We start from the raw sequence: 27,178 nt of genomic DNA on the forward strand, positions 1-27,178 counted from the left end.
CCCCCCAACCTGATGTGAAATAAGCGAGTGTAGTTCTGGGAAGTAGATTAGAAATGAGCCTTCCTTACACTGGGGGGTGTTAAAAGATGCCATCTTCTTGTTATTTGACCTTTAACAATTATGCTTCATAATTGTTCCATTTCTCCTCCATTTTCCTTCCCCTGGATTTCCAGTTTCCCCCAAATCCTTATAGTTCTGCTTATTTATGCATAGAACACTTAGGTTACATTTGCTTCTCTTTAATTATCCATCAGGTGTGGAATCTGTTCAAGAGGTGAGCATGTATGCATAGGCCTTATATCCATGCTACCTCTTCAAGCACAATGTCTTGTGGTTGCCTGTGGTTAAAGAGTACCACCCAGAGAACCACTCAGTCTTTCTCTGAAAACATTGGAAATTTGATGTTTTTAGCCCTTTTGCATTTAACCCATTTTCCATAGAAGTGTGTTCCAGTAGTTAAATATGAATACTGTTGCATTTATGCCTTCTCGCTTGAGTTTTTTTGGCTTAAGTCTATAGCGATTTGTCCTTGATTTATGTTTGTCTGTTGTGCCAAAAAAAAGTCTATTTAGTACTTTCTTCTCATGAAGATTGTTCTACCTAGTTGTTGATAAACAAAACAGTTTGTCAAGAACCTGTCTTGTCTTGTAAATAATTTTCTCCATTTTGCTTGCATATGTAGTGTTTCTGGTTTTCCTCTTTTTTTTACATTCTTATATATATATGTCATTTCAATATTTGTCTCAACATTATGTTCTAAAAAGAGGGAAAAATCACCTTCCATTTTCAGTTTATGTCTGCTTGTACATCAAAAAACTGCTTTAGTAGTTTTCCCCACTCTGTCACACTATGAACATGTGTTCAGTTTCTTCTTTGTTATGACAGCCAAATCATTCTGGATTCATGATTTTCCAAGATACATCTTGCTAATTTTCTGAACTTGGCACAAGCTTCTTATTCAGTGTTAAATGCAATTTTGTTCGGATGGGCCTGATCCATCAAGCAAATCCATCCCTATTCATATTATTATTATCACAATCATCTTTGTGTGATCTGCGCATTTTGTTTGCCTTGGCAATCACTGAAAAAATAAACATAGCTCAATTCTGTGATACCTTATTTTATACAGTTTATTTTACATCCTTTCTTAGTAAATAGTTCTTGTTTTGTCAGTCTTTCATTCTTTTGAAGTTTTTTCATATATTGTCCTTGTACAACATCATTCTAATTCTGTTATTTTTTAGAGATTCATTGAGCATAAGTAGACTGTTTTAAGAAAGGATATACCAGAGTTTATACATGTCTTTGTTAGGTTTTGAGTATTTTTTTTTTGTTATTATGTCTAGATGAATTTTCAACGAGAAATACTCTAATACTGCAGCTGAATTTCTGTTAGGTTTTCCCTGTACAGAATAAAATAAACATAATTTCTATAATTAATCTATGGCCTTGTTCAACCAGCATTTCTCTTTCTAACTTTCTCTTTTTCCGCTATTGTCAGTCATGAAATATCTGTAACAGTCTTGCACTGGATCCTTAATAATGTCAGACTTTTAATAGTGGTAAGAAATTGACTGAATTTTACTACTGCATACAAGTACGTTCAGATTTTTGCTATAAAAATTCATATAAACATTATTTTCCTATTAAGTATTTATATTCTACTATTGCTTCATGCTTTATACAAAATTTGCATCTCCAAAGAGATATATTAAATATATTTGTATCTTTCTAGAAATACTTGAATTTGCCAGGAGTAATATCAACGTCTGTGACATGTTTCCTAAAGAAAATAGTAATGCTGGCTTTACTTATGTGTATGTAGATTTTGACTGTTTTTGTGGTTCGTGGTAAAAGATTTTATCAACCTTCTTTCAATTTAAAGAAAGTTCTATGTAGGAAATATACTACAGAATTATATCAGCCTACAAAATGCAACTCTAAATGAGTTTAAGCTCTTACTAGGTCAGAAGAGCTGGGATTATTATTGCATTAAAGCACCTGCCTTGTACATAAGGCAGAGCTGTTTGTACTTATTAGCACTTAGCCCCTTGCACAAGCTGAAGTGACCCCTCCAAGGTATTTATTATGTATTTTACAAACATGATATTCTTGTAAAGTAAATGAAAGCTCTAGAGCAAGTAACCACTTGCTAGAATGTGTTCCCTTTCTCAGAAATTTTTTTTTTTTTTTTTCAAAAACAGCTTTTTAAAAGTTGTGAAAGTCCAATATTTTAAGGCAGGCAATCTTTTACTAAGAATTTTCTGGTGAATATGTAACATCCAGACCAGTAGCTTTGTGCTGGCACAACTACTGTAGAAGGACAGTGACGCTAAAATTGAAAACACATCTTTCCATGCCTTGGAGTATAGTTTTTCTCTGTCTGAGTAAATAGAACAAATGACGTCACTTTTTTTTTAAATTGAGTTGCTTTACTTCGGAGTGTTAAACAGAGGATAATCTTCTTGCACAGGATCGAGGAGATGAATTCACTTACACTGGGAGTGGAGGTAGAGATCTTTCTGGCAATAAAAGGATTGGAGAACATTCATTTGATCAGACATTAACACACATGAATAGGTAAGTTTTGAAGATAAAATTAAAAAGTATTCCAAAACAAAGAGCTAGGCTGTAGTGCTTTAATTTAAAACTAGCATTTTGCTATATTCATTCACTGTTGTACGTGCTACTTTTGTAAACAGTGGTGCCTCTTGCTGCTGAGAGGTATTTTATCAAGCATTACGTTTGTTGATTTAAAGAAACACTTGCACCTCAAATGAAATACATTGCTATATTGCTGGTGCAGCTAGTAGTCATGTCTCTGGTTGAAATTGTATTACAATTTCCTTCAGAGGACTGTTTGAATTCAATGAGAAGTTTGTCAAAACTGTTGGGTGGAAGTTTTCTGGGTGTTTCTTTTTAAGTTTCTTTTTCAGTGATTAAATCAATTATGAAATTTAAGTAGGAAGAAAGCATGTTCATTTTCCCATGTTAAAAGAAATCTTTCCTATTTTGCTAGCCCTTTCTTCCATCATCGTTTTCTGTGAAAAGCAAGGAATTAGGGTGTTGCTTTATCAAAAACAGCTGCTTGAAAAAGAAAATATATGTCCAAAAGATGAATTAGAAATCTGCATAAAGTGTTTTTATGTCCTCTAAAAGCCTGCCTGAACAAAATGTTCTCCATCCTTTTCTATTTCTAAGAGCATAATCTCTGTTATGCAACTGACCACTTAACACCTTTGGGGTGCTGAGATTGACCGAGACCTTTTCTTTGCCAGGTCTGCTTTTAGGTATGAAGTTCTGCGCTGCTGTCAAGCAGTGTGGAGAGGGATTCTTTCAAGCTTTTTGGTGGTACTTAGAGGAGAGAGAGGAACAGCCTGGCTTGGCTGCTGAGAAAGGTGGAGGGGAGGGAGAGAGAGGGGACGTGATGTGAACAAGAACAAGGAGGGAAGGAAGATGGAAGTAGGTTTAAGCAATAGGTTTACAAGCATATTTAGTGAATAGAGCAAACTTGCTTTGGGAAACAGAATTAAAAGCTGGACTCCTTAGTCTCAGTGTTTCTCCACTCTTAGCAAATGAGAAATCCACTGGCAGAGCTTGCCTTGTAGCTTTGCAGGCGTTAGTGCGCATGGAGTACGAAAAGGTGCTGCTCTTAGTTACTGATTTTGATAAAAGTTTTCAAGCACTTTGATACTGAGGATTATGATGATTCCATGTAGTTAAATCAGTATTGGTTTTGCTTGTCCAGATATTTTTCCTTTTTTAAGTTTTGTTTTTATATAAGAAACATTTTTAAAGTTGGCATTGTATGCCTGTCTCTTACTGTTCTGTACAATATGGGTTTTATACTCGTACCATGGCTGTTTATAAACCACATTCTTTCTTCTGTTCTGAGATCCATGGTTTGGTTTGAGACTGATTTGAAAGGGTTTTCAATCCCTGGTCAAATCAGGCTGTGGTAGTAGAAATACTGTTCATTAGGGCAGCTTGGTCTAGTAGGTATTCACACTGTCTTGCTCCAGGTTTCTAGAAGAGGGTCTTCGTGTTGTTAGTGGATAAAGGGATTTGCTTGTCCTTGAGTTAGCTACTATTATTTAACTCATACTCTGAGGCAATTTATGTATTATGTGAGAGATTTAAATTACTTAGAGTTTTTTGAATGGTTACTATGTACTTTTTTCTCTGTAGTGTTTTTCATCATATTAATTGCTTTTTGTACACACTTGAAAAGCCTTAAAATCTGCAGTTAATGGGGAATAGCAATAGGGAAAGTTTGCCTTTTGTTATAATTTTTTTTAATTCCCTCAATGCTATTTAGGAAGGGATTATTTTTTAAAATTAAGAATATTAAATCTAAAAGGATTGGTTTGTTTTATTTAGCAATATCAGCTGAGTTTTCATCTGGAACCTTGACAACAAAATTTTTTGCGTTCCCATTTTTTTTCTCATGATTCATAGGTAGCCTGGATTTCATTGCTTCCATCAGTTCTGCAGTTGTTAAAAAATATAGAAAAAAGTTCTATGCCGCTTGATAAGGCGTACTTAGACAATGGAAATGGATATGACTTAATTACATTAATTCTCAAAAATCTGTTGTGTGAAGCAATCTGGTTTATGAAGATTTTAAATCTCTTTCTAGGGCATTGGCCCTTAACTGTGATGCCCCACTGGATGACAAAAATGGAGCAGAGTCTAAGAATTGGAGAGCTGGTAAGCCAGTCAGAGTAGTGCGCAGTTCGAAAGGACGGCGGATCAGCAAATATGCCCCAGAGGAAGGCAACAGATACGATGGCATTTACAAGGTATTCTGATTGCTGCCAAGTGCAACATAACATTTTTCTTCAGCTGTTTTAAGAAGTTTCATATGTGTTAAATTGCAAATTCTGCATTATTACTTAAAAGAAATAATTCCTTTTTTTCCATGATAGCTTTTTAGCCTTAGCTTATTCTGCAAAGAACTGAAATGAAATTATTCAGAGCAATTGTAACAGAACATAATCCATAATAGAATTTATGAAGTTGAATATGTAAGCTACTTTATATATGCTTACTGAGTCATATTTATCCCTGGAAATGAAATTATTTCCTCACTCCTTCCAACTATATCCTAGCTTTTTGTGCATTTAATGACTTCTCAGCATCTGAAATAAAGGTGTGTGCCTTTTAAGAGCACTGTATTTATCAAAAATACAAAAATTTTGCACCTGAGGGAAGAGCTGCTGTATAATAGTAATGTATAAGTTAGCCTTCTCATTTCTTCTTGAACAATTAAAGTATGACTATATGCATGTGTTTGGCTTGTGATAAAATAATGGCAGTAATTTTATAATGTTCTTTAGGTGGTGAAATATTGGCCAGAAATTGGAAAATGTGGATTTTTAGTTTGGCGCTATCTTCTGAGGAGAGATGATGTTGAGCCTGCACCTTGGACTTCAGAAGGAATGGAGCGGTCAAAGAAACTGGGTCTGAGCGTACAGGTTCGAATCAGGACTCGCAGAGTTGTTTTTATTCTCAGTTCCTGTAAACAAATTCCAGAAATAGAAATCAGTTAAATTAAAGCCCCCTTTTTTTTCTTGTACTGTGGCAGGATTTAATGCCAAAAAACGTTACAGATTATCTGCAGACTGTAAGAATCCTGTAATAGTGACACAGCAGAAGGAACAGTGGATGAAGCTTTCTGCCTTAGCAGTGAATTGCTTTGCATATATGGATTGGAAAATTAAGATTTTGAATCCAGTTTTGTGATTGTTAAGCTGGAAAGAATTTCTACAAGCGACTATTGTTATAGTTGAGTCTGAGAAATCAAAAAACCTGTGCATTTTAATGTATTTTTCTCTCCATGTGACTGAGGAGTTTGTATAGGTAGCATATTTCAGCACAGAAATGAACTGACCCGTGAGCACTTGGGCATTGCAGAATCCATGAAATATGGAAAGAATTAACATACTGTTTCTTTCCTCAACAAGGCAATGGTATAACTTGCAGGATACCATGATCTTCAACTTTGTCTAACTGATTTGTATAGTTGTAAGGGCATAGGTATGGATATGGGGTTCCTTTTAATACAGTCTAGTCTGGATTAGATTCTTCGACTTGACTACACTTTCTTGATAATAAATACTAATTTAAATGTTTTCTCCATCATGTAGCGTTTTAAAAATTATTTTTTAGTTATTTCAATATGTAGTCACAGGGTTTTAAAGTCTTTTAGAAATTAGTCTTGTTGGTATTTGGGAATTCCTGTATGCCAGTGGGTTTTGTTTTAAATCTGTCCTTTTTTACTTTAGTATCCAGAAGGTTATTTGGAAGCCATGGCTAGTAAGGAGAAGAAAGATAAGGTTAAAAAGCAAACTGTGAAACAGGAGCCAACCAGTCAGAGTAACGGAAACCAGAAAAGGACAATTGATGATGGTATTTCTTTTTACTTTTTTAACATTCATCAGCAAAGTCTGTCATGTTATGTTTATTAAGCCAGTATCATGAAAACTTTGCGGAAGTGTGAAGTTTGGAATACTAATGTAAACTGATAAGTACATGGTCTGTAATTAAGAAAAAAACTATTTACTACTCTTACGGGGTTTTCTTCTCTTAAGCTCTGTAGAAAAATGAACAGTCTTCTGGGCAACTGTGTGTGCAGTCCAAAACAACGCTGAACAGTATGAGTTGGAGTAGGGCTTTGATTGCCGCACTTCATGAGTGTAATCCATGTTTCAGCCTTCTAGAAACAGTTTTGTCTTCCCCTTTTATTAGTTCAGACTAACACTCTGTTGTTACTGCATCTGATTGTCATAATCTTAAGCAGGTATAGAGGAACCTATGAATACACCCAAAGCCATGAGGATGGGAGATGGAGGGAAAGGAGAGGCTTTCAAGCTGACCCAAGAGCAGCAATGGCTGATTAGAGAAGACTCTATGAACCAGAAACTGTGGGATGAAGTACTTGCTTCTCTTAAGGAAGGACCAGTATGTTTGCTGCATGCATAATTTTTAATGTTCACCTTTTCTTTAGACTGTTAGGAGAAATCTTGAGCTCTCTTAAAACCTAATTTGCTGCTTGAACTTTTGCTGATACAGACTGTGTCTAGCATTATTTTTGTTTGTAAGACGTTGATTTCAAGAAAATAATCCTTGCTTGTACAACTTGCTATTGATGGCTCAGTTTACACCTGCATAATAGAGATTTTTTCTTGCTCAAAAAACATCTTGAAGTTAGAAGTGGCTTTTTGTTTCTTTTCCTTTTTGAAGGGAGTGTGTTTTCTCTGAAATTATAAATGTATTTTTGTGCTGTGCTGATGTGAGAAGTCAGACATGAAGAAAGATAGTTCTAGTCACTACTTTTTGTTTAGACAGAAAATAATTTTATGACAGAAAATACAGCTTGCTTGCTTTGTTTAAGAAGATAGAAGTACCGTCATCTTCAAATTTAGATATGAAATGAAAATATTTTCAGCCAAATCTAGATTATCCCACTCTGTAGAGAGGGAACCTTAAGTAACAGAGAAAATACTTTCCTCCCCCTAAATGTCAGAAAAATAGCAAGAATAGCTCAAGATTGAAGAGGCTATAGACACTAGTATAAAAAAAGTCCACAAAAGGAATATCTCCTGAAATATTATGTCTTTCAGTGATAATTTGTCTTAACAGTGTCAAGTTCATAGTTATTTTAGCTGTTTTGCAGAAGAAATCAAGGCACTAAGAAGTTAAAATAACTTCGTAAAACTCAAGTCAGTGAAAAACAAACCATTGGTTGGAAAATGGATATCTAAAAATGGACATACATAATTAGTTTATTTGAGAATCACCAGTGGCTATTTATGGTGGTTCTGTAACAGAAAAAGCATCTATAACTCCCTGTTCTTCCACTTACAGTACTAGTTTTTGTTAAAATGCTGTTGCAGTTGCCTTTGTGTAGGAACAGGCAGTGTAAAGTTATTCGCTGTTACCTGTCTTCTATCCAGTGTCTGTAATGACTAGAAGGAATTTCAGCTCCTAAAATTGTGCATGATGACAAGCAATAGAGATATGTGTTTGTAAAAAGGAGAAAACAGTAATTAAAGCGGTTGAGTGACTGAGAAGTCATTTTTCTACAGATTCCTACCCATAATTTTGGTGAGATTTCTGTTTGGGTGCCACTGAAAGCAATGGGAATCACAGGTAGCTTTGGGTTGCTACTGTGGAAATGTAAACCTTTCTGCTTGAAACAACCACTTTCCCTTTTAACTAAATAAAATGTGGTTTAAGATAAATCTGGTATTTTAAAAATTATTACAAAGAACCATATTTTGATTACCCATTGATCTCCTTTTTTTTCTATACACAAGCTTGTATTCTTGAGATACTTGGAGATCACTGACATGCCAGAGATAAGCATGCTAGTGTGTGTAAAACACCTGATATAAATTTATCTTGAGATTCCTCAGAGATGCCCCGAGAAGATTTAAAAACCAGGGAGGTTGATTTACACACTGCAGAGAATTTGGCCTGAGGAGAGAAGCAGCCGTTAAGCTACCCATAAGCCATAAGCACAGGAGGAGGTGCAGAAGTGGCTTTTTTAGGCAGAAGAAGTTCCCTTGGCAGAGAAGCAGACCTCTTTCAGGGACATGCAAATTTCTAGCAGCAGTTACTAAACACAATTACTAAATTTTCTGACCTATGCTAAGAGTCAGGCATGAGGGGCCCTCCGCTCTGCTTCATTTTGTTTATAACAATACTCATACAAACAACTAAATAATCTTTAAAACATTAGTTCTCTGATTCGTGGAAGAGCAGGGAAATTAAGCAGTTACAGACCTGCTTCCTGATTACTTTTAGAAAGCTCCATGGATATGGAGGACTTAAGAACTTCTGGGAGTTCATTTTATGTAATAAGTGGCATTTACGAGAACTGTAATAGAGTTTGTCTTTTTTATTCCTTTGCCCTACACTAGAATTTTCTGAAGAAACTGGAACAATCCTTTATGTGTGTCTGCTGCCAGGAGCTGGTTTACCAGCCAGTGACAACAGAGTGCCTCCACAACGTCTGTAAAGTAAGAATAAACTCGGTCTTGCTCTGGGCTGTTTTCTTGGCTCTGAGACACCAGTCACCAAAGCCATATGTGTTTTAGAAAGACAATAATTATTGCCTGACATTCTGAGCAAAAACATGCAACAAGTTTGCGTTCAGTGATTGCTGTGTAACCTTAATTTTATGTAATAAAGAATGGAAGTACGTTTGGTATAGTTCCTGATAGACATAATGAGTGAAGTTTACCATTGCTGTCATTCCTTTGTGATCAGTGGAATTAAACTAGGAATTGGTTTGGTCCAGGAGCTAGATGTTGGTACAGTAACAGTAATTTAATTTTACCTAGTTAAGGAATAAAACCAGATTTTATAACTGTATAACACTCTTAATAAGAGTTATTGAAAAGATGCAGCGTAATACAAGAAAATTATTTGGGCTTATTTAGAGTAAGTTATGTTATCTTGTTATTCTTGGCATTGGTTGTGTTTGGTAGGAAGGCCACAGAATTCAATTTATAACTTCTATATCTAAAATCTTGGTCAGTTGGATATAGTGTAAGGAGCTAGGAATCCAGTTTGTACTGGAGTTAATTTTTGTGGCACGAGTGCGTATAGAATCATGCACTGAATTGTGCATATTTGAACTGTGCCTGCCATACCTAGTATTTCTGCCTAAAAGCATAAAAGGACTCAGACTTTTATCATCCCAGTACAATATCTGATAATGCAAGTTCACTGTTCAAGAAGATATGTATCGCTCCAGTAAAAATCACCGTGCTGTTATGGCTGGCCTGCAGACATAGAATGATTATGGCTCCTTAAAAAACATAAGAAGTATTATGAAGGGGTTAATATTTAGAATTACAGAAATTGGAAAACCATGGAGAAGAGAAAGCTGAATGGCAACAAACTCAAAAAGCACAGAATTTGAAGATGTCAGTAAATATTTGCAAATACAAAAGAATATCCAGTTAAAGTTGTAAGGAATAGTTTGATAGTAAGCTGCTATTGCTGTTTGGGCACAGATCTGCCCTGATAAATTTCTGATACTCAGCTCACATGCTTGGGCTATCTGCAGCCTGTGGTAACACAGTAAGGAGGGCAGCACTGATGCTAATGTGTTAGAGATTGTATTATTCTACATATGTCTTTAAGGCTTAACTGAATCTCATCCAGTGAGGTAGATGGAAATTGCTACCTAAACAATATATCTGGTGTACTCACCTTCCTCTTGAAATGAAGGTCTGGAAAACTGTAGCAATCTAACCAGGAAGCTAGAAGGAAGCTGCAGACGTGGCTGTGGTACGCAGGAAGGCACTAGTGGAAATGAAGGGGAAATCTTAGTAGTGATTTGTTTTAACTCCTCCCAACCTCACTGTTTCACATCCCAGAGCAGAGTTCCTTTGTCAGGACATTTTAGTCACAGAGGCAGAGGTAGGTGCCAGAGGGCTTGGTAATGACTTCCTTTTTTCTGGTAGTACAGCAGATTGCATCTTTGGTCTATAGTGATTCCTTAGTTTTTGCTGGTCAAGCTGTCAGTCTAAAACAAAGTTCTCACAATTTACTTCTCTGTCTTTATTTGACCTAGAGTTGTTTACAGCGCTCCTTCAGAGCTGAAGTCTTCACCTGCCCTGCCTGCCGCTATGACCTGGGAAAGGGCTACACCATGGTTCCCAACAAGATACTTCAGACACTACTGGACCAGTTCTTCCCTGGTTACAGTAAAGGACGATGATGTGCTCAGATCCTTCAGTACTTCTCCCAGTGACTTTATAGACAGTAAAGGAGAATAAACATGGGAAATTCAACAGTGGACCAGCCAGCTTGGTGGGACTCAATATGTTGTCACATTTTGAAGCAGCTAACCCTCTTCCCCTCATAGCCATCTTTTTGGTGTAGTGAGAACTCTAATTCTCAGCTGTCTTTTAACATCAAGGGTAGTTTTGGCCGGTTAACAAATAGTTTTTAAAGAAAAAAAAAAAAAAGAAAAGCCTCAGCTTTTACTGGCCTAGCTGATGCTTAATTTATGATTTATTTTTTTGTAACTACCTCAGGACAGAGGAAAATAAATTGTGGGGATGACAAAAAGTTAGTGAAGTTTTAGCTACACACTGCCTCCTGAATATTAGTTGTGCCTGGTCCATGTGGTTTGATTTACAAAAAAAAACCCAAACCAAAACAAAAACCCACAAAAAACAGCAAAAAAACCAGAAACAGCACTTAAGCCAGCTGGATTGAAGAACAGCAAATTCTGTGGTGTGCATAATCCTTTTTTGTCTTTTTCTTCCATTATGCTGTATTTTTTTGCAAGAACAGGCTGATTTTTAGTCTATTTTTGTGAGCTTCATTGTGCTTTTCTTGTATCTTATGCAAGTTGACTACTAATGACTAATGAGAACAATATGAATGCATTGTTGCTGCATTAGTGTAAAGTGATCTGTGTTTTTTGCACTTAAAGAGGGTATTCAAGACACTCTAGTTGTGTAAAAAATATTTCATATAAAAAAGCCACTTCTGTATTAGTTAAACTGTATGCTTTTAGTAGGTCTTGTATCAGTGGCAATACATCTACACAGCATTGAAGGCAGTGCTAGCTTGGAGAGGGTTCAAATCGCTTCATATTGTGATCTGAAATTTTATATACAAAATAAAAAACCCCCCCCCCAAATATACCTTATTAAATATTTTATGATTCAGAAAAGTTGCTAATTTTGTTTTTACTATTATCCACTTATTTAAATCATAACATTTTTACAGGTTGGTTTTTTTTTCAGATTACTAAATGCTTTCTTTAGGTGGGCTTCTTATTTTTCAGACCTGAGGCTTTATATTCCTTAACTCATTTCTCAACAAAAACACCAAAAAAACCCAACAACCTGACATCGATATCCATGGGCTCATATGTACTCTATAGCAGCGGCTGTCATGTAGCTACTCTAGTCTCTACTGAGCATTTGAAGGAGGCTTGTTGGTGCTCAGTCCATGTACCAGGGTCGGAGGGAGCCCTTCCTGCCCCGCTGGCGGTAGCGGTGCTCGCTGCCAGAGCCAGCTCAGGGCAGCTGGGAGCTGTATGTGCCCTGCACAGCGATCAGTCAGAGATTCCCACCGTAGGCATGGGGCTGCACTAACAGCCTGTAGGCCTGCAAAGTAGGCATATGTAGAAATGTGTATGGAAGTATATATGTCATTCTCAGTGATTTAAAGTCTTGCCCTTACCCTGCTATGGTAATGAACCGATCGTTGAGATGCACGTGGCAGTGCTGGTTTTTGTGGCTGAAAGTTAGCTTAACGGCTTATTCACTTCATCTGGAATAAGTAACTTCTCTGTCTCCCCACTCTCCCCCCCATTCTGCTTAGGATTTCAGTTGCATCAAAAATACATAATGCTGGTACTATCTCTCTAGTCATATATCAAAAAAAACCCCAGGCATTGTTGGACAGTTTTGAAAGATTTAACTCCTCAGCTTTTTCTGTGCTTACTAGAATGAGGGTTCAGCCTTCGTTCAGTAGGTGGGTTGGTATTAGTGTTAAGCATACGGTTTAAAAGAGCTGTAGACAGGTTCTTATATCCTGTTGAACTGCTATGTTTTACAAAATGGTAGTTCAGTATTTTACGGACAAAACAGATGTAATTTTACCTTCGTAACAACCATTGCATCTGTGCAGTAAGCAGATAAGGCTTGTGACTTTTTACCTGATAGTTGAGTGCTGTGAAATATTTTATACCTTTTAATGCTTTTTTCCGTTTGATAGCTTTTACCAATTAATTGATGAGATAAATTTGTCAGTTTGAGGTCAACAATGGGAAGTTCTCTGCTTAATACAAAGATATGTAAACCAATTTTTTAATATATCTTTTCAGTGGCAGACACAATCAAGCAACATGAAACTGCCTTTAACAAACATTAAAGTAGCTTGACAAAACTTTGTGGAGTTAGATTGGCAATGCAAAAAGACTGTCCTTTCCTCACATTACAAGTTTGCAGTGTTTTTTCACCATTTTTTACACCCTTAGTGCTGTATCAGTAGCTACTGAAAGATGCCCTTTTCAGTAGTAAATTCTAGAGTATAAAATTCTAATTTTCTTCACTACATATTTAGACATTTTAGGACCTAGGTGCAGCTTTTCACGTCAAAACTGATACCTGGCCTAACGTTCCTTCAACGAAATCCATTCCTGTCTCCTGTCATCTGCAGTCTCTCTGTGTAATTAAAGCCCCCTTTGAAGTCTAAAGGTAGGTAACGAAAAAGTTGCAGTCCCAAAACTTTCACTATAAAGGACACAAAAGTACAGTACTTAAAATAGTGCCGTAAACCCTAGCCTCATTTGTGTCACTTCAAAGAAAGCTCCCAGGCATGAGCGTGCAGGTAGACCTTCAAGAAGAGGTCGAGTAGTTGCTGGTTGTACGGTACAAAACTGTGTGGTACTTTCCCCAGTCTGAGTGTTTCCCCAGTACCTGCTTCCTCATTCACCAAAATCCTGCTTCGTGTGGCTGAATGACTTCGTCTCTACAGGGGTGCTCACTTCCATCAAACGCAAATGAATCTGCACAGACCCGCTCTCGGGTTCCTTTCAGGTGTGCTTGTAATACGTACAGTCTGTCTGTGTAACTGGTGAGAGGACCGGTTTTATGTAAGTTTGACCGGGAACAGAGCAGAAGAGGCTCCTGTTTAAGGTCTGCGTTCTGGCTACCGAGTAATTGAATGTGTCACTGTGTGTAGCAGTTGGGCTCTGGTCTCAGGGTGCTGTCGGTATTCTTGGAGGGCCAGAGCTAAAGCTGTGAATGAGTTTTTACATGAGCTGTAGACTTACATGGTAAAGCAAGGCAAGTTGAGTGCACTGTATAAACCAAAGCCAGTATCCAAAATAAGAGATCTGAGAAACTGTGGAAGGAGAATACTTTGTCGAACAAGATCTAACCTCATACTAATCAGTTCACAGTCTGTTAGCAGAGGGGTTTCATGCCTTCTCCGGAATAAGAGGAGAGGATTAGATGGAACTACAAGGAAAAATTGATACAGAAAAAAGTTAAGTTTGTTACTGCTTAGTAAAACTCATCATTCTAGCTCATTAAAAAAAAAATCAGAGATTTATTTCAATATTAATCTCTGCCAGTATTTTGCTTTGTGTAGAAGCTGTTACTGCTGTGGCAATTCAACAAATCAGAACTTAAGCTTCATAATTTCATACTTTGTTGGATAAATCCAGCTGAAAAGTTAAAAGCCAGAACATGACAACACTTAGAATTCTGACCAATTTTATTAGAGTACTAACATTGGTAGGTAAAAAAAACAGTATGAAATACTAACACTAGCAATGCTAGTGGTAATACATGAAGTAAATTAAACAATCTACTTCATCTTTTTTTACAGAATATAAACAATTACTCCTGCAGTTAATATTCATTACTATTGCCTTATGCATCTGCATCTTTTCTACTTTAACTATATCTTCCGTGCCACTTTGCAAATTGGGTGTTAATTGTTAAAACTTTAGCACAAAACAGACAAAATGCGGAATCAAGGCAACTTCAACATGAACTGCTGTGGAACAATCACATTTTGTTTACACCTAGCATACTGATTGTATTTACATTTTAACGGAGCAGTGATTCAATTAACAAACACGGTGATTATCCAAAATATACACAGTATATAAATCCCCTATCAGGTCTGGGAGGAAAAGGCCATCCTGATGGACTCTAAAATCCAGGCAGCTGGAAGGAGTCTTACGAAGATGCTCTCTTCTGTTCAGAAAAGGGAGATTCGTAGGTTTCCATTGGTGGGCAGGTACAAACCAGATGTTGATCTCCATATATGTCATCAATGCGAGCAATTGTGGGCCAAAACTTGCTTTCAGGCTTCACAAATGGCTAAGTACAGAAGAAAAAATAACTTTTAATTTTTCTACTAAGCAAATCTACATAATTGTAACAGACATTAGAAGTTTTAAGAATGACAAATGCTGGAAAAGTGTATTTTTTAAAGTGAAGACATACTTAAATCTATTTGCAGTCCCTGAAAGTTAACAAGCATGTATAATAGAGTTGGCAGTCAAAAGAATATTTAGATTTTCAACAAAGTGTAACCATGTCCTCTAACTAATGCTTGCAAAGAAGCAGTTGTCATAGGATAAAAGAAAACTATGACCCTTTGAATAACTGGCTTACAGATAGGAACCAAGGAAAAGTGGAGGAGACTACCAAGACCTGTGCTGTTCAATATAGTTATAATATATAGAACAAGGTGGCAAACTTCACAGGTGAAGTTAAATTCTTCCTCTTTGAAGCAGCACGTAGCAATAAAATAGATGCAATTCAGTTTTAGGTGAGAAAAGTCAGTTACACATATATTTAGCTGTTAAGATTGTGGAAGCAATTTTATGTAGTGCTCTGAAGAAGTTCGATGTATGCAGCTCCAATTTGACCTTTATTTGTAGCAGGCTCACATTGGTGTGGCTTGCCCCATGCTGACTGTGCATCTTGTCAAACTCGCATCCAAGTTCTTCGGAGCAGAGCTTCGAACGTCAGGACGTGGGACTCTGTTTTGGGAGTCCCTGGTGCAGTATGTCAGAACTGAATGGGCTGTTTCCAATAGGAATATGCAATATTGAAGTGCTGAGATTTAGAAATCCAAGCTTGCACTTCCTGTGTAGAGCCTTTTTTTTAAGATCTTTTTTCCTTGCCTTGAAAAACAAAACTAATGGAACTACTGTAGAGCTCACACACATAAAAATTGAGCAACAGTAAAAATGTCTCTGAAGTTTTTATTCTTGCCAGATTACTTCATCTCCAACTGACCAGAAAACCACAGAGCAGAAAGCACATTTATGTATTACCACACCAGTAGTATCCCATTATTTACTCACCAGTGGGAATGCTGCCACTTCTCTGGAATAAGGACGATCCCACTTGGAAGAAGTGACACAGTTCAGAGTATGTGGTGACATCTACAAGCAAAAAGACATGTTTAGGACATGAAATTACTGAATTCAGTTGAACATATCTGTGTGAACCCTCCCTAAAGTTCACATTACTACATATAAATAATTATGGTCTAGAGAGTCTCTTGAGAATACCATTTATCTGGGGAAAAAAAGGCAGATTTAAAACAGGAAGCAAGCCAGTATCTGCATTTTTTTTAAGTTTGCCTGAAGATACTACCCAAGGTTTGAATGTGCTTCCAGCTTTTCACTAAATCCCCTCGGTATTTAAAGTCAGTACAGCATTACAAGAGTTGAACAAAACTTAAGCCTATAGCAATTTTGTGCTGCAGCTGCTAAAATCATTCATTCAATCTTTATTTTACTGTCAGTTTCAAGGTCATTCCACTTCCCTTCTTAAACCAGATAAATAAGCATCTCTCCATTACTTTAAGACGGCCTTGAAAATTATAGATCATGTGCTTGCATAAATAACTTTCTCTACTCTGTCAGCAAAGGCCAGACTTCTGACTTTCAAAACTTGAATTTTGACTTTTTCAAAAGTTTAAGATTTCGAAAAAAGTCAAATTTAAAGAAGTTCATGTGTTCCCTGTTGCACACAGTTATTTTCGAGAGTACTGAAAGACCAGGAAGCGCGCTCACGTAGTCTCAAGTGAGTCTCAATGGTTAAACTGATGCTGGTAACTTGCCCTATATGCCGTCTTACCTTTAGTGGGTTAATTTGGGGGTCCATCCTGCCCTCCTCTATTTCAGCAATTTCCTGCCGAATACTGATCATTGCATCACAAAATCTGTCCAGCTCTGCCTTGTCTTCAGACTCTGTTGGTTCAATCATAAGCGTCCCTGCCACTGGCCAGGACATGGTTGGAGCATGAAAACCTGATAAAGGAGAAATCAGTCACTGACAATAGGTTATGAGTTAATACATGCATTAGCTAGCAATTCATTCACAAATTCAACCCCTTCTATAATCTTTACAGGACTGAACTCACTGGTAGTGTTGGAAGTGTACTGTAGAGGTAAGAAAGACTTTTAAAGTATCTTAGTTTTTAACACTGAAGGGTAATGCCATTGTATTATTTACAACAGAGTTACACACTGATTTTATGAAACGCTCTTAAAACCTGCTCTTATCGCTTTGTTACTTTTCAGCCCAAAGTATATTGCTTCTTTCCTGGGTTATTTCCGTTCCTGCTGTTCACTTCAGTAGAAATGTTCTGTCACTGTACCTTCTTACGGCAGGCTGAATGGCCAAGTGAGACAGGTATAGATTTCTGCACTGGTAAACAAGGTAAAAAGAAAAGGTGGTCTCTCGTGTTCCCTTCCTGCACTACTGCTAACTACAGCCTCATGACACTTCTCTTTTGGCTACAGAGGATGGAACTTTACTAAACTTATCCCTGTAACTCACCTCCATACCTACTGAAAAGTCTATTTAAAGTGGTGCATCCTATTTAAGGCCATAGCTGCCCCCTTACAAAGAGCAGGAAGGGTGGGTTTTTTAGTATCGCAACTGGGCTTTGGATTATTTCACTGACGAGGTATTACTGGTTAGGGTTTTAACAGCTTTTATACACATTTGTTAGAAGCACAGTTGCATAGGATCAAGCAGTTCAATGGGTCATCTTGTCTGGCAGCCAAAGAGTAGCCACGATCAGATTCTTCAGAGCATGTGTACAAAACTGCCTAAACTGTATCAGGGTGGAAGTGTTTAAATCCTATTATCCTAGTTCAAAAGTATTTCTTTCTTTTTCTTTTTTTTTTTTTTTTGATGGAATCTTGCTAAGCTCTTGGCTCCAGCCCACTTGCTCCAATGGTTAAGAGTCATGTAATCGCAAATTTGAAGGGGCAGTTTACAAAACTGGGGAGGTACCAGCAGACTTGTAAGTAGCTACTACAACTCAATTGATGCAAATATCTCTCTAAGCTGTTAATGAACATGAGGAGACCTGAAATGATTGTGACAGATTCACCATCCATAAGCACAGGACTAGAATGTTTCTGGCTCCCTTTAGAAGACATTTAGGAAATTCTCAGTTGCGCTGCTATTTTTAAAAAACGACACTTGACTTACCGTAATCCTGAAGTCTCTTAGCAAGATCTACAGCTTCAATGTTTGCTGTTTTTTTGAAAGGTCTTGTATCCAAAATGAATTCATGGGCTACATAACCTGTGAATGAAAAAGTGTACACTATGGTTACTTATTAGGAGAATAATGCAATCTACCAAGCAGTCTATTCTGATTGGTTTTGTGGAGAACATGGCAAAAAGGCAAATCAAAAAATATCCACTTGGGCAAAAACTCAAACCTGAGAAATTATCAGGTAAGAGATATACAACTCAGTATTTGAAGACTGGCCCTCTGAGTCCCACGTCACATTAAGAAGAGGCCTCATTTCCAAGATCAGAACAAGGAAAGGGTGGTCAAAGTAGCTCCTATAATTTACAAGTACTCTGAAAAATAATTGGATTTGTTAGTGGCCCAACACCATTTGGGTCTTAGGCTATCCTGAATTAGCCATGTACAAGATAATCAGTTTCATGTTATGCCAGGGAAAAGCTCAAATCTGGGGTTATAGAGAGGCTAAAGACGTAAGTTATCTAAATTTATATCCATGATCCTGGAGAACCTTGTTCAATTTCATTGCTGAATCTTTTGAAATTTGCAACTTCCATTCACTTCTGTACGGAAGTAATATATTCTCTTAAAATGCAACCTGCAGGTTTAGCCAAGGTGTACTCCATTAAATTTAAGACATATATTTTGAAGAGCATACATACTGTACTCAACTGTTCTTTGGTGCCATTCAGCTTAAACAAGCAAAATAGCATTCTCTGATAGTAGCTCTACTATAACAGATAATTTTCTCACCTCTTGTTCATTACTTCCGTCCTGCTGCAAGATGGGAGAGCCATAGCAGGGAAATAGAATGTGGCTAAAGTATTTGGCATTGCCAAGGGGATTCTCTCCCAACTCACAAAGGAGAATAAGGAGCAGAAATGAGAGAAATTTGGGTGGGGTTTTTTCAGAGGAAGTGTGCAAGGGAAAGTACAGGTCCAAAAACTGCTTCCAGTTCTTAAATTGTTGTGCCATTGGTTATGGGAGATTTGGAGGCCTCAACTTTGTTGCTTCTCCTTTTTCTACTGTTCAGTAATCTGCTACTAATCTTCAAGGAGAACAATCTGGTTTACTCCATCTTTTGTCATCATTTCATCTAATTACAAACTGGCATTTTTTCTTCTACTTCCAAGTATCTCAGTTTCATTGCAATACCTCCACAGAAGCAGTGTGGCAGGTTATTTCTCTCCTTGTGAACAACATCAAGAGAAGTTTGAGATGCAGTTGTCACGTAGCATTAAAAAAGAACCATATTGCAAGCCAACTTCTACACTAGGAAAAGAAAAGTCAGCTTTGTAGAAGAAAACAAATTGTCCAATACTTGCCTCTTGCTCCTCTGAAAAGGATTTTGTAGTGCTTCTCTAGCCTCTTTGCCATGTAGTTTGCATTTAGTATGGCAATCTCAGAAGCATGTTTCAGACCCTTTGCTCCCATTGTCTGAAAGAGGAGTAACATGAAGAAACAAATCTAAAACCACTCCCAAGCAAGCTAAGTGTGTTCTTGTACTGGCAAGCATGATAGACAACAAGCACCTTAATGCATCTGGCTAGTTTTATGGCAGTCACACTGCTATTACACTTTTCCACATTACACTCACAGAAAAGCACTGGGTATTACTTGAGAGCAACTTTGGTATACGTAGCTTATGAGACTGCTTGCTGTAGAAGAGTTTTTGCTTAAAGTGAACAACCCAAACCTTTCCTCAAACTGAGAAGCTCTGAAGTGAATAGAAAAAAGTGAGCAGAACTCAAGAATGCCATCAGCACACTTGTAAGAACTGCACATGCTGCCTGTCACCATCCTTACCCCCAGGGAAAGGGCATCCAGAGAGCTGCCCAAAAAGCTATGTGTGCTGTCCATACATATTATCCCAGCAGCTCAAACTCTGCTTGCTGGTGTCATGTCACATGATGCTGTGCATTAACAAAGACCAGAGCCAAATGATCACAGATGCACTTATTTCTCTCTTAAAGCACTGCAAAAGGACAGTGCTGGAATTGAGCTGTGGTTGAATTCTTAACGCTGCACTTAGAAGTTAAGTTGGCAAAGGAGAAAGCCAAAACAGACTTCAAGGTAGCCCCTTTAGATGGGACAGTGTAAACAGATGGCACTTTGCATTGTGAAGAAACAATTTCCCTTAAAAATTTACTACAGTTTAAATATTCTGTAATAGGGAACAGCTTACAGTCACGAGTGATTTTTACCCACAGCTGAAAAGCCACCATGGAAGTTGTACCGGCTCATACTTGCTCATTTCAAATTCCAGAAGAGCTGGTTTCCCCGGGAGCGGAAGTTTCCATGGTTAGAGTATCAAACTGGCTACAGGGTACTCGGAATGACACTGCACTTACGTTCACCATTCCAACTCTTTCTCTCACTGAAAGCTTTAAATGTTGCTCAGAGTCCCAGCACACCCTCTCCCAAACAGAATTTGAATTTACACTCATCTCTGTTGGTTGAATACTTCCATATATGTAACCAAACATTTGCAGGCTTATCACTACATTGCAAGGCATTACAAAATTACATAGATCATGATCAAGTTGTCGCACATCCAAAGCCAAAACTAAGTTCAGTTTTCAAATTCAGTAAAATCCTCTGGAATTCAAGTTCTTATTAAACAGATTTTGGAAAGTTAAATATTATGTACAGGTCAAATATAAAAACACTGCAGCATACAACAAAAAATATTCTTGGAAGAACAGTATTACCGAGCAGCTTTTAAACATGAAAACGTCAATGTCAGAGACAGTGGAGGGGCAAGCCTGATTGCAGCTTTCTGCCTTGTGTCCACTTGTCTCAAGAATTATTACAGACAAGAGACAGAAGAATTAAGCAGGCTGCATAGATACAGCAGTTGTCCTGCCATCCTTTCCTATTGCAAGAGATGGCAATAGGATGTTCATTGTCCTTCTGGAAAACAAGGAGGTTCAAAGGATGTAAATAACCTATGACCGTGCCATAGTCATATGCATTTCAGTCTGTGCAAACATCTTATGGCAAGTTGCTCTTAAACTTGTTCATGTGGTTCCAGTAGTCCTCAGACTTGCTGAAACTGAAACAGACCCTCAGCTGATACTCCTTATAAAAGTCTACACACCTTGATATACACCCAGGAAATCGGCAATATAGCACTGGAACCCCAAGGTGCAGCACTGACAGTACCCAAAGGACATGCATCTTTATCCAGCTGTATTTTGATGACAGGGTGGGTGGGCAAGTAGGGAGCCAAATGCTTCTTCCTAAAACAAAAACATTGATTTTAGAACTTAAATGTGTGTTCCTGTGTTACCATTTCTGGACAGTTTCAGCAGTAGCTTCTCTTCACCTTCCTTCAAACACAGTCCTCCATGAAGTCTGGTCTATGTCTTCCTCAACAGAAAGTTTATTAACATAACTGGTGACAATGGAGGATGGCACTCAGTTTTCAACCTATCAGGAGATATTCATGCAGCTATCCAAATCAAAATGATTTTTTTAAAAGAGTAAGATTATTTTCTTTTAAAGGAATATGATGGTCCTGTAGGATAGATTCACGTAGTTCATGTACCACTCTGCGTTCTGGACTACGTACAATATCAGCCCTCAAAGTGCACAGATCATCTCTGCATTTACTCAGAAAACAGACTGCTGAGTGAGGTCTACCATACACACTAAAGGGCCAACATGAAAGTCAGGGTTTAGGCATACACATGAACCTCACCATTCATGAGATCAGCGCATGACTATCCTGGAGAAGGACAATAGTTTACAAACAACAGTAGACCTCTCCCATTCATGGCTCTGTATTTCAGCGAACTGCCAACCAAGATTCACTAAGGGCTTAGTTTTTTTTTAAAGAAAAGGCTAATAAAGAGATACCCACACTCCAATTGGTCCCATTCCAGGTCCTCCTCCTCCATGGGGAATGCAAAAGGTTTTGTGAAGGTTTAAGTGAGACACATCAGAGCCATAATCTCCAGGACGACACAGGCCCACCTGTGAAGGGAATACTGTGTCTCAAAATACTCTCTACATGCCATTTTAAGACCTGTTACTTCATTCAAGAAAAATAGCTTGAAAAAGATGTTACATGTTTTTCCATTTTTCTTTAGCATGATGTATCATGAACAAGAACTGATGCAAACAATTTTTTGCTTTAGGAATTCTTATTCATGTCTGTAAAGAATGCCTTTGACAAAGATTAGGCAGACTAAGCCAATTTCAGTGAACAGTGAACAACTCATACATCTTACAACACATTTCAGGGCAAAATCAGATAAAAGAGAATTATTTTCACCATCTAATTTTTATTACTGTTCTTGGAATCCTCACCTTCTCCCCCAAACACTGCCATCTTGTGAGGAAGCTGTGTTATGGTCTGAACTGAGTACTGCTGTGCTATTTTTATTCCAAGGAAACGTACACTCCCAGTGGTAATAAATCTACCTAGGAGATTTTGTACCTGGGCATTCATATTTGCTCCGTCTAAGTAAACCTGGCCTCCGTGTTTGTGAATCAGGTCACACACATCTCCGATCTCCTCTTCAAACACACCATTCGTGGAAGGGTAAGTGATCATGATGGCTGCCAAGTTCTCTTTGTGCTTGTCCACCTGGTGGCAGGGAGGGAGAGAGAAAAAAAGGTCATTGAGGCTCCTAAAGCTTCTTAAGAGAAGATTTTTACAAAAAACATGTAATTAAAGTCATCAAGTGTTTCACAGGTGAGAAGCAAGTCTGTCAGCAGGTAGTCTAAGTCATTTATAGTCAGCGAAAGATACTGGGCTCTTTCCTTCAGCTATACCTATGGAAAAGGAGCCTTTTCTCAATAAATCAGAACTTTAGAACAGGGAAGAAGGCATGGTATTAGAAGACATATGTATAATAGTAACTTCTGGGACCTTAAGACAAGCCAAGTGGAACATCTGGCCTTCAAGGTAATGTCATCTAATGACCATCCTGCTACTTACAGCAATACAGTTCTATGACTACCGTAAAAGCCTGCTCAAATATGTATTTTTGGAAATGTGTCCTGCTAATCCCTTGGATTCCCAAGATTCACCTGCAGCCTATCTACTCAAGAAAGTGAAAAGTTGCCTAGCAACACCTTCCCCAGCAGAGGTGGGCTTGAACTTTGCTAAGCAAAGGCTAAAGTGCAGTTTCAAATGCTTCACACTCATGAACATGCTTCATTCACTTCAAATAGTAGATGTAGACCAAAAAGGTCTGCTATAAAAGAGCCTACTGTGTGAAAGACTCTCTGAGCCACTCCTGCACCAAAGATCCTCAAATTAAAGGAAATCTCACAAGTGTCACATGGCTAGTGTCTGAGTGAGCAAAAAACCGAAAGAATTACTTATCCTTTTCAAGCATGTATTCACTATTATTGTCCTATTTTCTCTCAAAGAAAAATCTGATTCAGCTGCCAACACTATTACCTGTAAAGGAGAAGTGTTCCCGCCTTGAAAATTAAAGATGATTAAATACTCACCATTGCTTTTAAATGGGAGATATCAATACTTCCATTTTTATCCACTTCAATTGGCTGAATCTTCATCCCTGCCATTTGTGCACTTGCTGGATTTGTACCATGAGCAGATTTAGGAATAAGGCAAACCTTAGAAGGTAAAAAGAAGCAGGGGCTAAAGTATAACTAGTTAAAAAATCTTATAGCATTATGGTCTACACTCAGCCACAACTCGTTATCAAAGTTTTCAAAAGGAATCTTGAGGGAATGTTTACTGGCAAATTGGCACTTGTACTGAAGGATGCAACCCGATTTTCTTTGAAGAAAATCCATTCAAGTATCAGCATCTAAATACTCATTAGGAAACTAAAGTTTCATTTGTTGCATAAATCTTACTTAGGGCTGCAGTTCCAGAATATTATCTCAGATACTCACATTTAAAATACTTTCCTCTCACCCCCCCTTTTTTTTAAAAGACTAATTTTTTTACAGTAATCAGTCTCCACATGTACAATGACTTGAAAGGAAAAACTAATTCCAACTTTCCACCACACCTCCAGCTGACTTCTAAAGCATTTTCTTCTGTATTCTATTCAAAACAAAAATTTAGACTGAAATATTTTGGCTATAGCTAAGAAGTTTCAGGCAGCTACTTACATGCTCTACACAGTTCATTTAAAAAGAAAAAAAGATAACTACTTTGGCTTAAATAAATGTAGGTTTAGTGATAGTTAGGAAGATGGAGCTCAGGATATTTCCAGACATTTGCTAGGAACTCCACCCCTTCTAAAGACAATAATTATACCTTCTCTAAAAAAAAATCCTTTGCATCTATTCAATGTGGGTATTGAAACATTTGTCTATTATGAGTCCCTTTGAAGGATTAACTTAACTAAGTTTATTAAGTAAGTTACTCAAACTTAGCTGCATTAAATAACTGACAGTAAGGCACTTTGTTTTCATGAGAAACTGCACGATGGTCTCTACTTCATGTTCCATAAAGATGCTGAGACAAATACTAATTACTTTAAAAGCTATTCCAAGGAACTGACCCATCTGACTCAGCACCTGGGTATTTGCTCTTCTTGCAGTGAACTGTCGATGTTTTACTGTGCAGCTGTGCTGAAAGGACACACAAGGATCCCAGCCCCAGTGCCGGGAAGCACTGTGGCACACCTGTAGTCATTTTGGTTGCATAGCAGAAATGTAAAGTGAGTCTAGATTGCCACCCAGCCTTGCTGGGTTGCATCTGCAGCTGCTGGGCACAGAAGTTACTGATCAGGCAACAAAGCGGACAGACGTGAGCTGTTATTTAATGTCGATACTTTTTTTCCACGAGAGGGCACCAAATCCAAATGAGGCTGACTGCAAGAAGCTTGATCTGCCGGTTTACTTACTCTCTCCAGCCCAGGAGAAAAAGTCCCTTCAGTTGAAAGGTCAACATTTTGTGGGCTTTCTTCTTTTCTTTTTCCCCCCTTTTTCCCCCAGATTATCTTGATTTTACTATAATATTTGAAATCTCTTAAGTGTGAGTAACTGCAAGCAGCCCACAGACTCTTCTGTGCAGTTAACCTCTGGGTATTTCTGAGCATAGAAGAACCATAGACACTCACAGAAGCCCAAGGTTCTTGCATAGAATGAGAGAAACAGCAAAGCATACATGGATAATCAGAAGATAACTGTCCAAGGAATAAAATTTCAACCTAATTTCACTTCCCATTGAGTAAAACTACTCACAAAACAAAGCTTGTTAAGTGTAAAGAGGGGCTGATTTCCAAGAAGTTTGAGGTGATCTGGATGCAGCAAAGAAATAAAGACAGAGCAAGACAACACTCACTATTCAATTTTAGGTAGTTTCCTCACAGAGAGATTATAGTTCCCAGGAGGTCAGGACAATGACCCCCCCATTTTGAGAAAGCAAATGAGTTCCAAAGCCAACTATAAAATCAGGTTCAGAAAATATGGATATTATTGCACTAAGGAATTTTCCTACCATTTAAAGCCAGCTCTATGAGTGTGTGAAAGAGGAAGATCTAACTAATCTCAGATTTCCAAGAAGTTTTTGATGTGGTCCTAAAAAATGTTCCTAAACTAATTTCCAGCGGGGTAAGTGGGAAGGTTCACATGGATAAATATTTCATGAAAACACAGGAAAGAAACAAAAAGATAAATGTTCAGTTTTCACTGTGGAGAAAGGTCTATCCTAATAGAACATTATAAATACCTGTGCTGGTTCCCTAGCATTTCAACCCACTCAGTATTGGTTTATAATGGAGACATACAGTGAAATGCCAAATACCCTGTTAATACAAAATCACCCAGGTTACTAAAAGAACTGATTGCATAGTTCAGAAAAGAACCCACAGTACTGAGTAATAGCATTCAAAAAAGAATATACTGGAGGAATATTACACAGGAAAACAAATCTTAACAATACACAACTGGGATCATAGTTTTGAACCTATTGCCACTCAAAAGATCTTGCAGTGTTGTGGGGGCGGGGGGGGGGGGGGGGGGAGCAACTGCATTAAAACATTAAAACCTAGTAAGGAAATAGAGAACAAAGAAAAAGAAACACGGAAGCTCTGAGGATAACCAAAGCTATGAGACAGCTTTTTTGAGAAGGGTGGACAAATAACTGGAATCCAACTAGGAAGACAGAAATGAGGATGGATAAGGATATAATGAAAATCTCAGAATTGACACATGATACACCAACTGTGAACAGGGAAGAACTGTTCATCACCTTTCAAGCGTGAGAGGGTATTAGATGAAATTGTAACATGTCAAGTTCAAAAAAATAAGAGGAAGCATTTCTTATGAAGAAATAGGATTATATGATAATGGGTGATGAAGCCACAAAATGTTTTCTCCTCATAAGAGGTCAAGTAATCAGATTTAATTGCAGAAAAATGCATAAGCTGTGCCTTTGGATTCCTTTGGATCAGCAAGTTCCCAAACCACAGATATGTAGAAGCTGGGGCCGTGTGCTGGGTAAATACCATTGTATACTTGCTTTGTCCTTGTACTCCTTGTTGTAATAGGAGTCTACCAGTCTGCTGTTGATCACTGTAAGACTGGATGCTGGGATTGACAGACTTTTGGTTTGGGCTAATCTGGCTGTTCTTATATCACCAACATGCAATCATCTCTCCAAAATGAAACTTGCTACTATTGACTTCTCACATTTATGTATTTCAACCTATTTCATTCCCAATTAAACTTGTACCTAAACCCTACAATTAACACAGCCTTTCTTCCAGGCATGACAGATTGTTCAGAAAGCACTTAAAGGAACAATATTACTTTCAGATTTTCCAGCTATAACTGCCTGCCATTAAATGCAAATAAAGAATTCTCTTTAAAAGAAAATTAGAATTCAAAATTCTATTAAACAGTGTACTAGGAAGAATTGATTCCTTCTGGGGGTTAACTACAGTTGTGTCCTGATTTTGGCTGGGACAGAGTTAATTTTCTTCCTAGTAGCTGGTACAGTGCTGTGTTTTGGATTTAGGATGAGAATAATGTTGGTAACACACCGATGTGTTAGTTGTTGCTAAGCAGTGCTTACACTAGTCAAGGACTTCCCAGCTTCCCATGCTCTACCGACTGAGAAGGCTGGAGGTGCACAAGAAGCTGGGAGGGGGCACAGCCAGGACAGCTGACCC

The 27,178-nt window shown here is 37.8% G+C and overlaps 2 protein-coding genes across 2 annotated transcripts in view; one reads left to right on the forward strand and one right to left on the reverse strand.

Moving 5' to 3' along the window:
- The window catches only part of UHRF2 (ubiquitin-like with PHD and ring finger domains 2, E3 ubiquitin protein ligase), a gene marked incomplete at its 5' end in the record, with an annotated part of 88,206 nt that extends 76,587 nt beyond the window's left edge, over nucleotides 1–11,619 (forward strand). The window contains 7 exon segments of the mRNA XM_009328155.1: nucleotides 2,474–2,580; nucleotides 4,640–4,802; nucleotides 5,340–5,477; nucleotides 6,288–6,411; nucleotides 6,803–6,963; nucleotides 8,928–9,026; nucleotides 10,592–11,619. Coding sequence (XP_009326430.1) covers nucleotides 2,474–2,580; nucleotides 4,640–4,802; nucleotides 5,340–5,477; nucleotides 6,288–6,411; nucleotides 6,803–6,963; nucleotides 8,928–9,026; nucleotides 10,592–10,738 — 939 coding nt within the window.
- Nucleotides 11,620–14,240: 2,621 nt separating this feature from the next.
- The window catches only part of GLDC (glycine dehydrogenase (decarboxylating)), a 42,673-nt gene continuing 29,735 nt past the window's right edge, over nucleotides 14,241–27,178 (reverse strand). The window contains exons 15-23 of the mRNA XM_009328049.1: nucleotides 23,535–23,660; nucleotides 22,510–22,659; nucleotides 21,931–22,043; nucleotides 21,166–21,307; nucleotides 19,391–19,502; nucleotides 18,021–18,116; nucleotides 16,653–16,825; nucleotides 15,872–15,952; nucleotides 14,241–14,876 (exon numbers count right to left, since the gene is read on the reverse strand). Of these exons, the coding sequence (XP_009326324.1) occupies nucleotides 14,733–14,876; nucleotides 15,872–15,952; nucleotides 16,653–16,825; nucleotides 18,021–18,116; nucleotides 19,391–19,502; nucleotides 21,166–21,307; nucleotides 21,931–22,043; nucleotides 22,510–22,659; nucleotides 23,535–23,660 (1,137 nt within the window). The 3' untranslated portion in view covers nucleotides 14,241–14,732. The remainder of the gene's footprint in view (nucleotides 14,877–15,871; nucleotides 15,953–16,652; nucleotides 16,826–18,020; nucleotides 18,117–19,390; nucleotides 19,503–21,165; nucleotides 21,308–21,930; nucleotides 22,044–22,509; nucleotides 22,660–23,534; nucleotides 23,661–27,178) is intronic.

The sequence above is a fragment of the Pygoscelis adeliae genome, unplaced genomic scaffold (assembly GCF_000699105.1).
Source record: "Pygoscelis adeliae isolate BGI_AS28 unplaced genomic scaffold, ASM69910v1 Scaffold45, whole genome shotgun sequence".
NCBI classification, from domain to species: Eukaryota; Metazoa; Chordata; class Aves; order Sphenisciformes; family Spheniscidae; genus Pygoscelis; species Pygoscelis adeliae.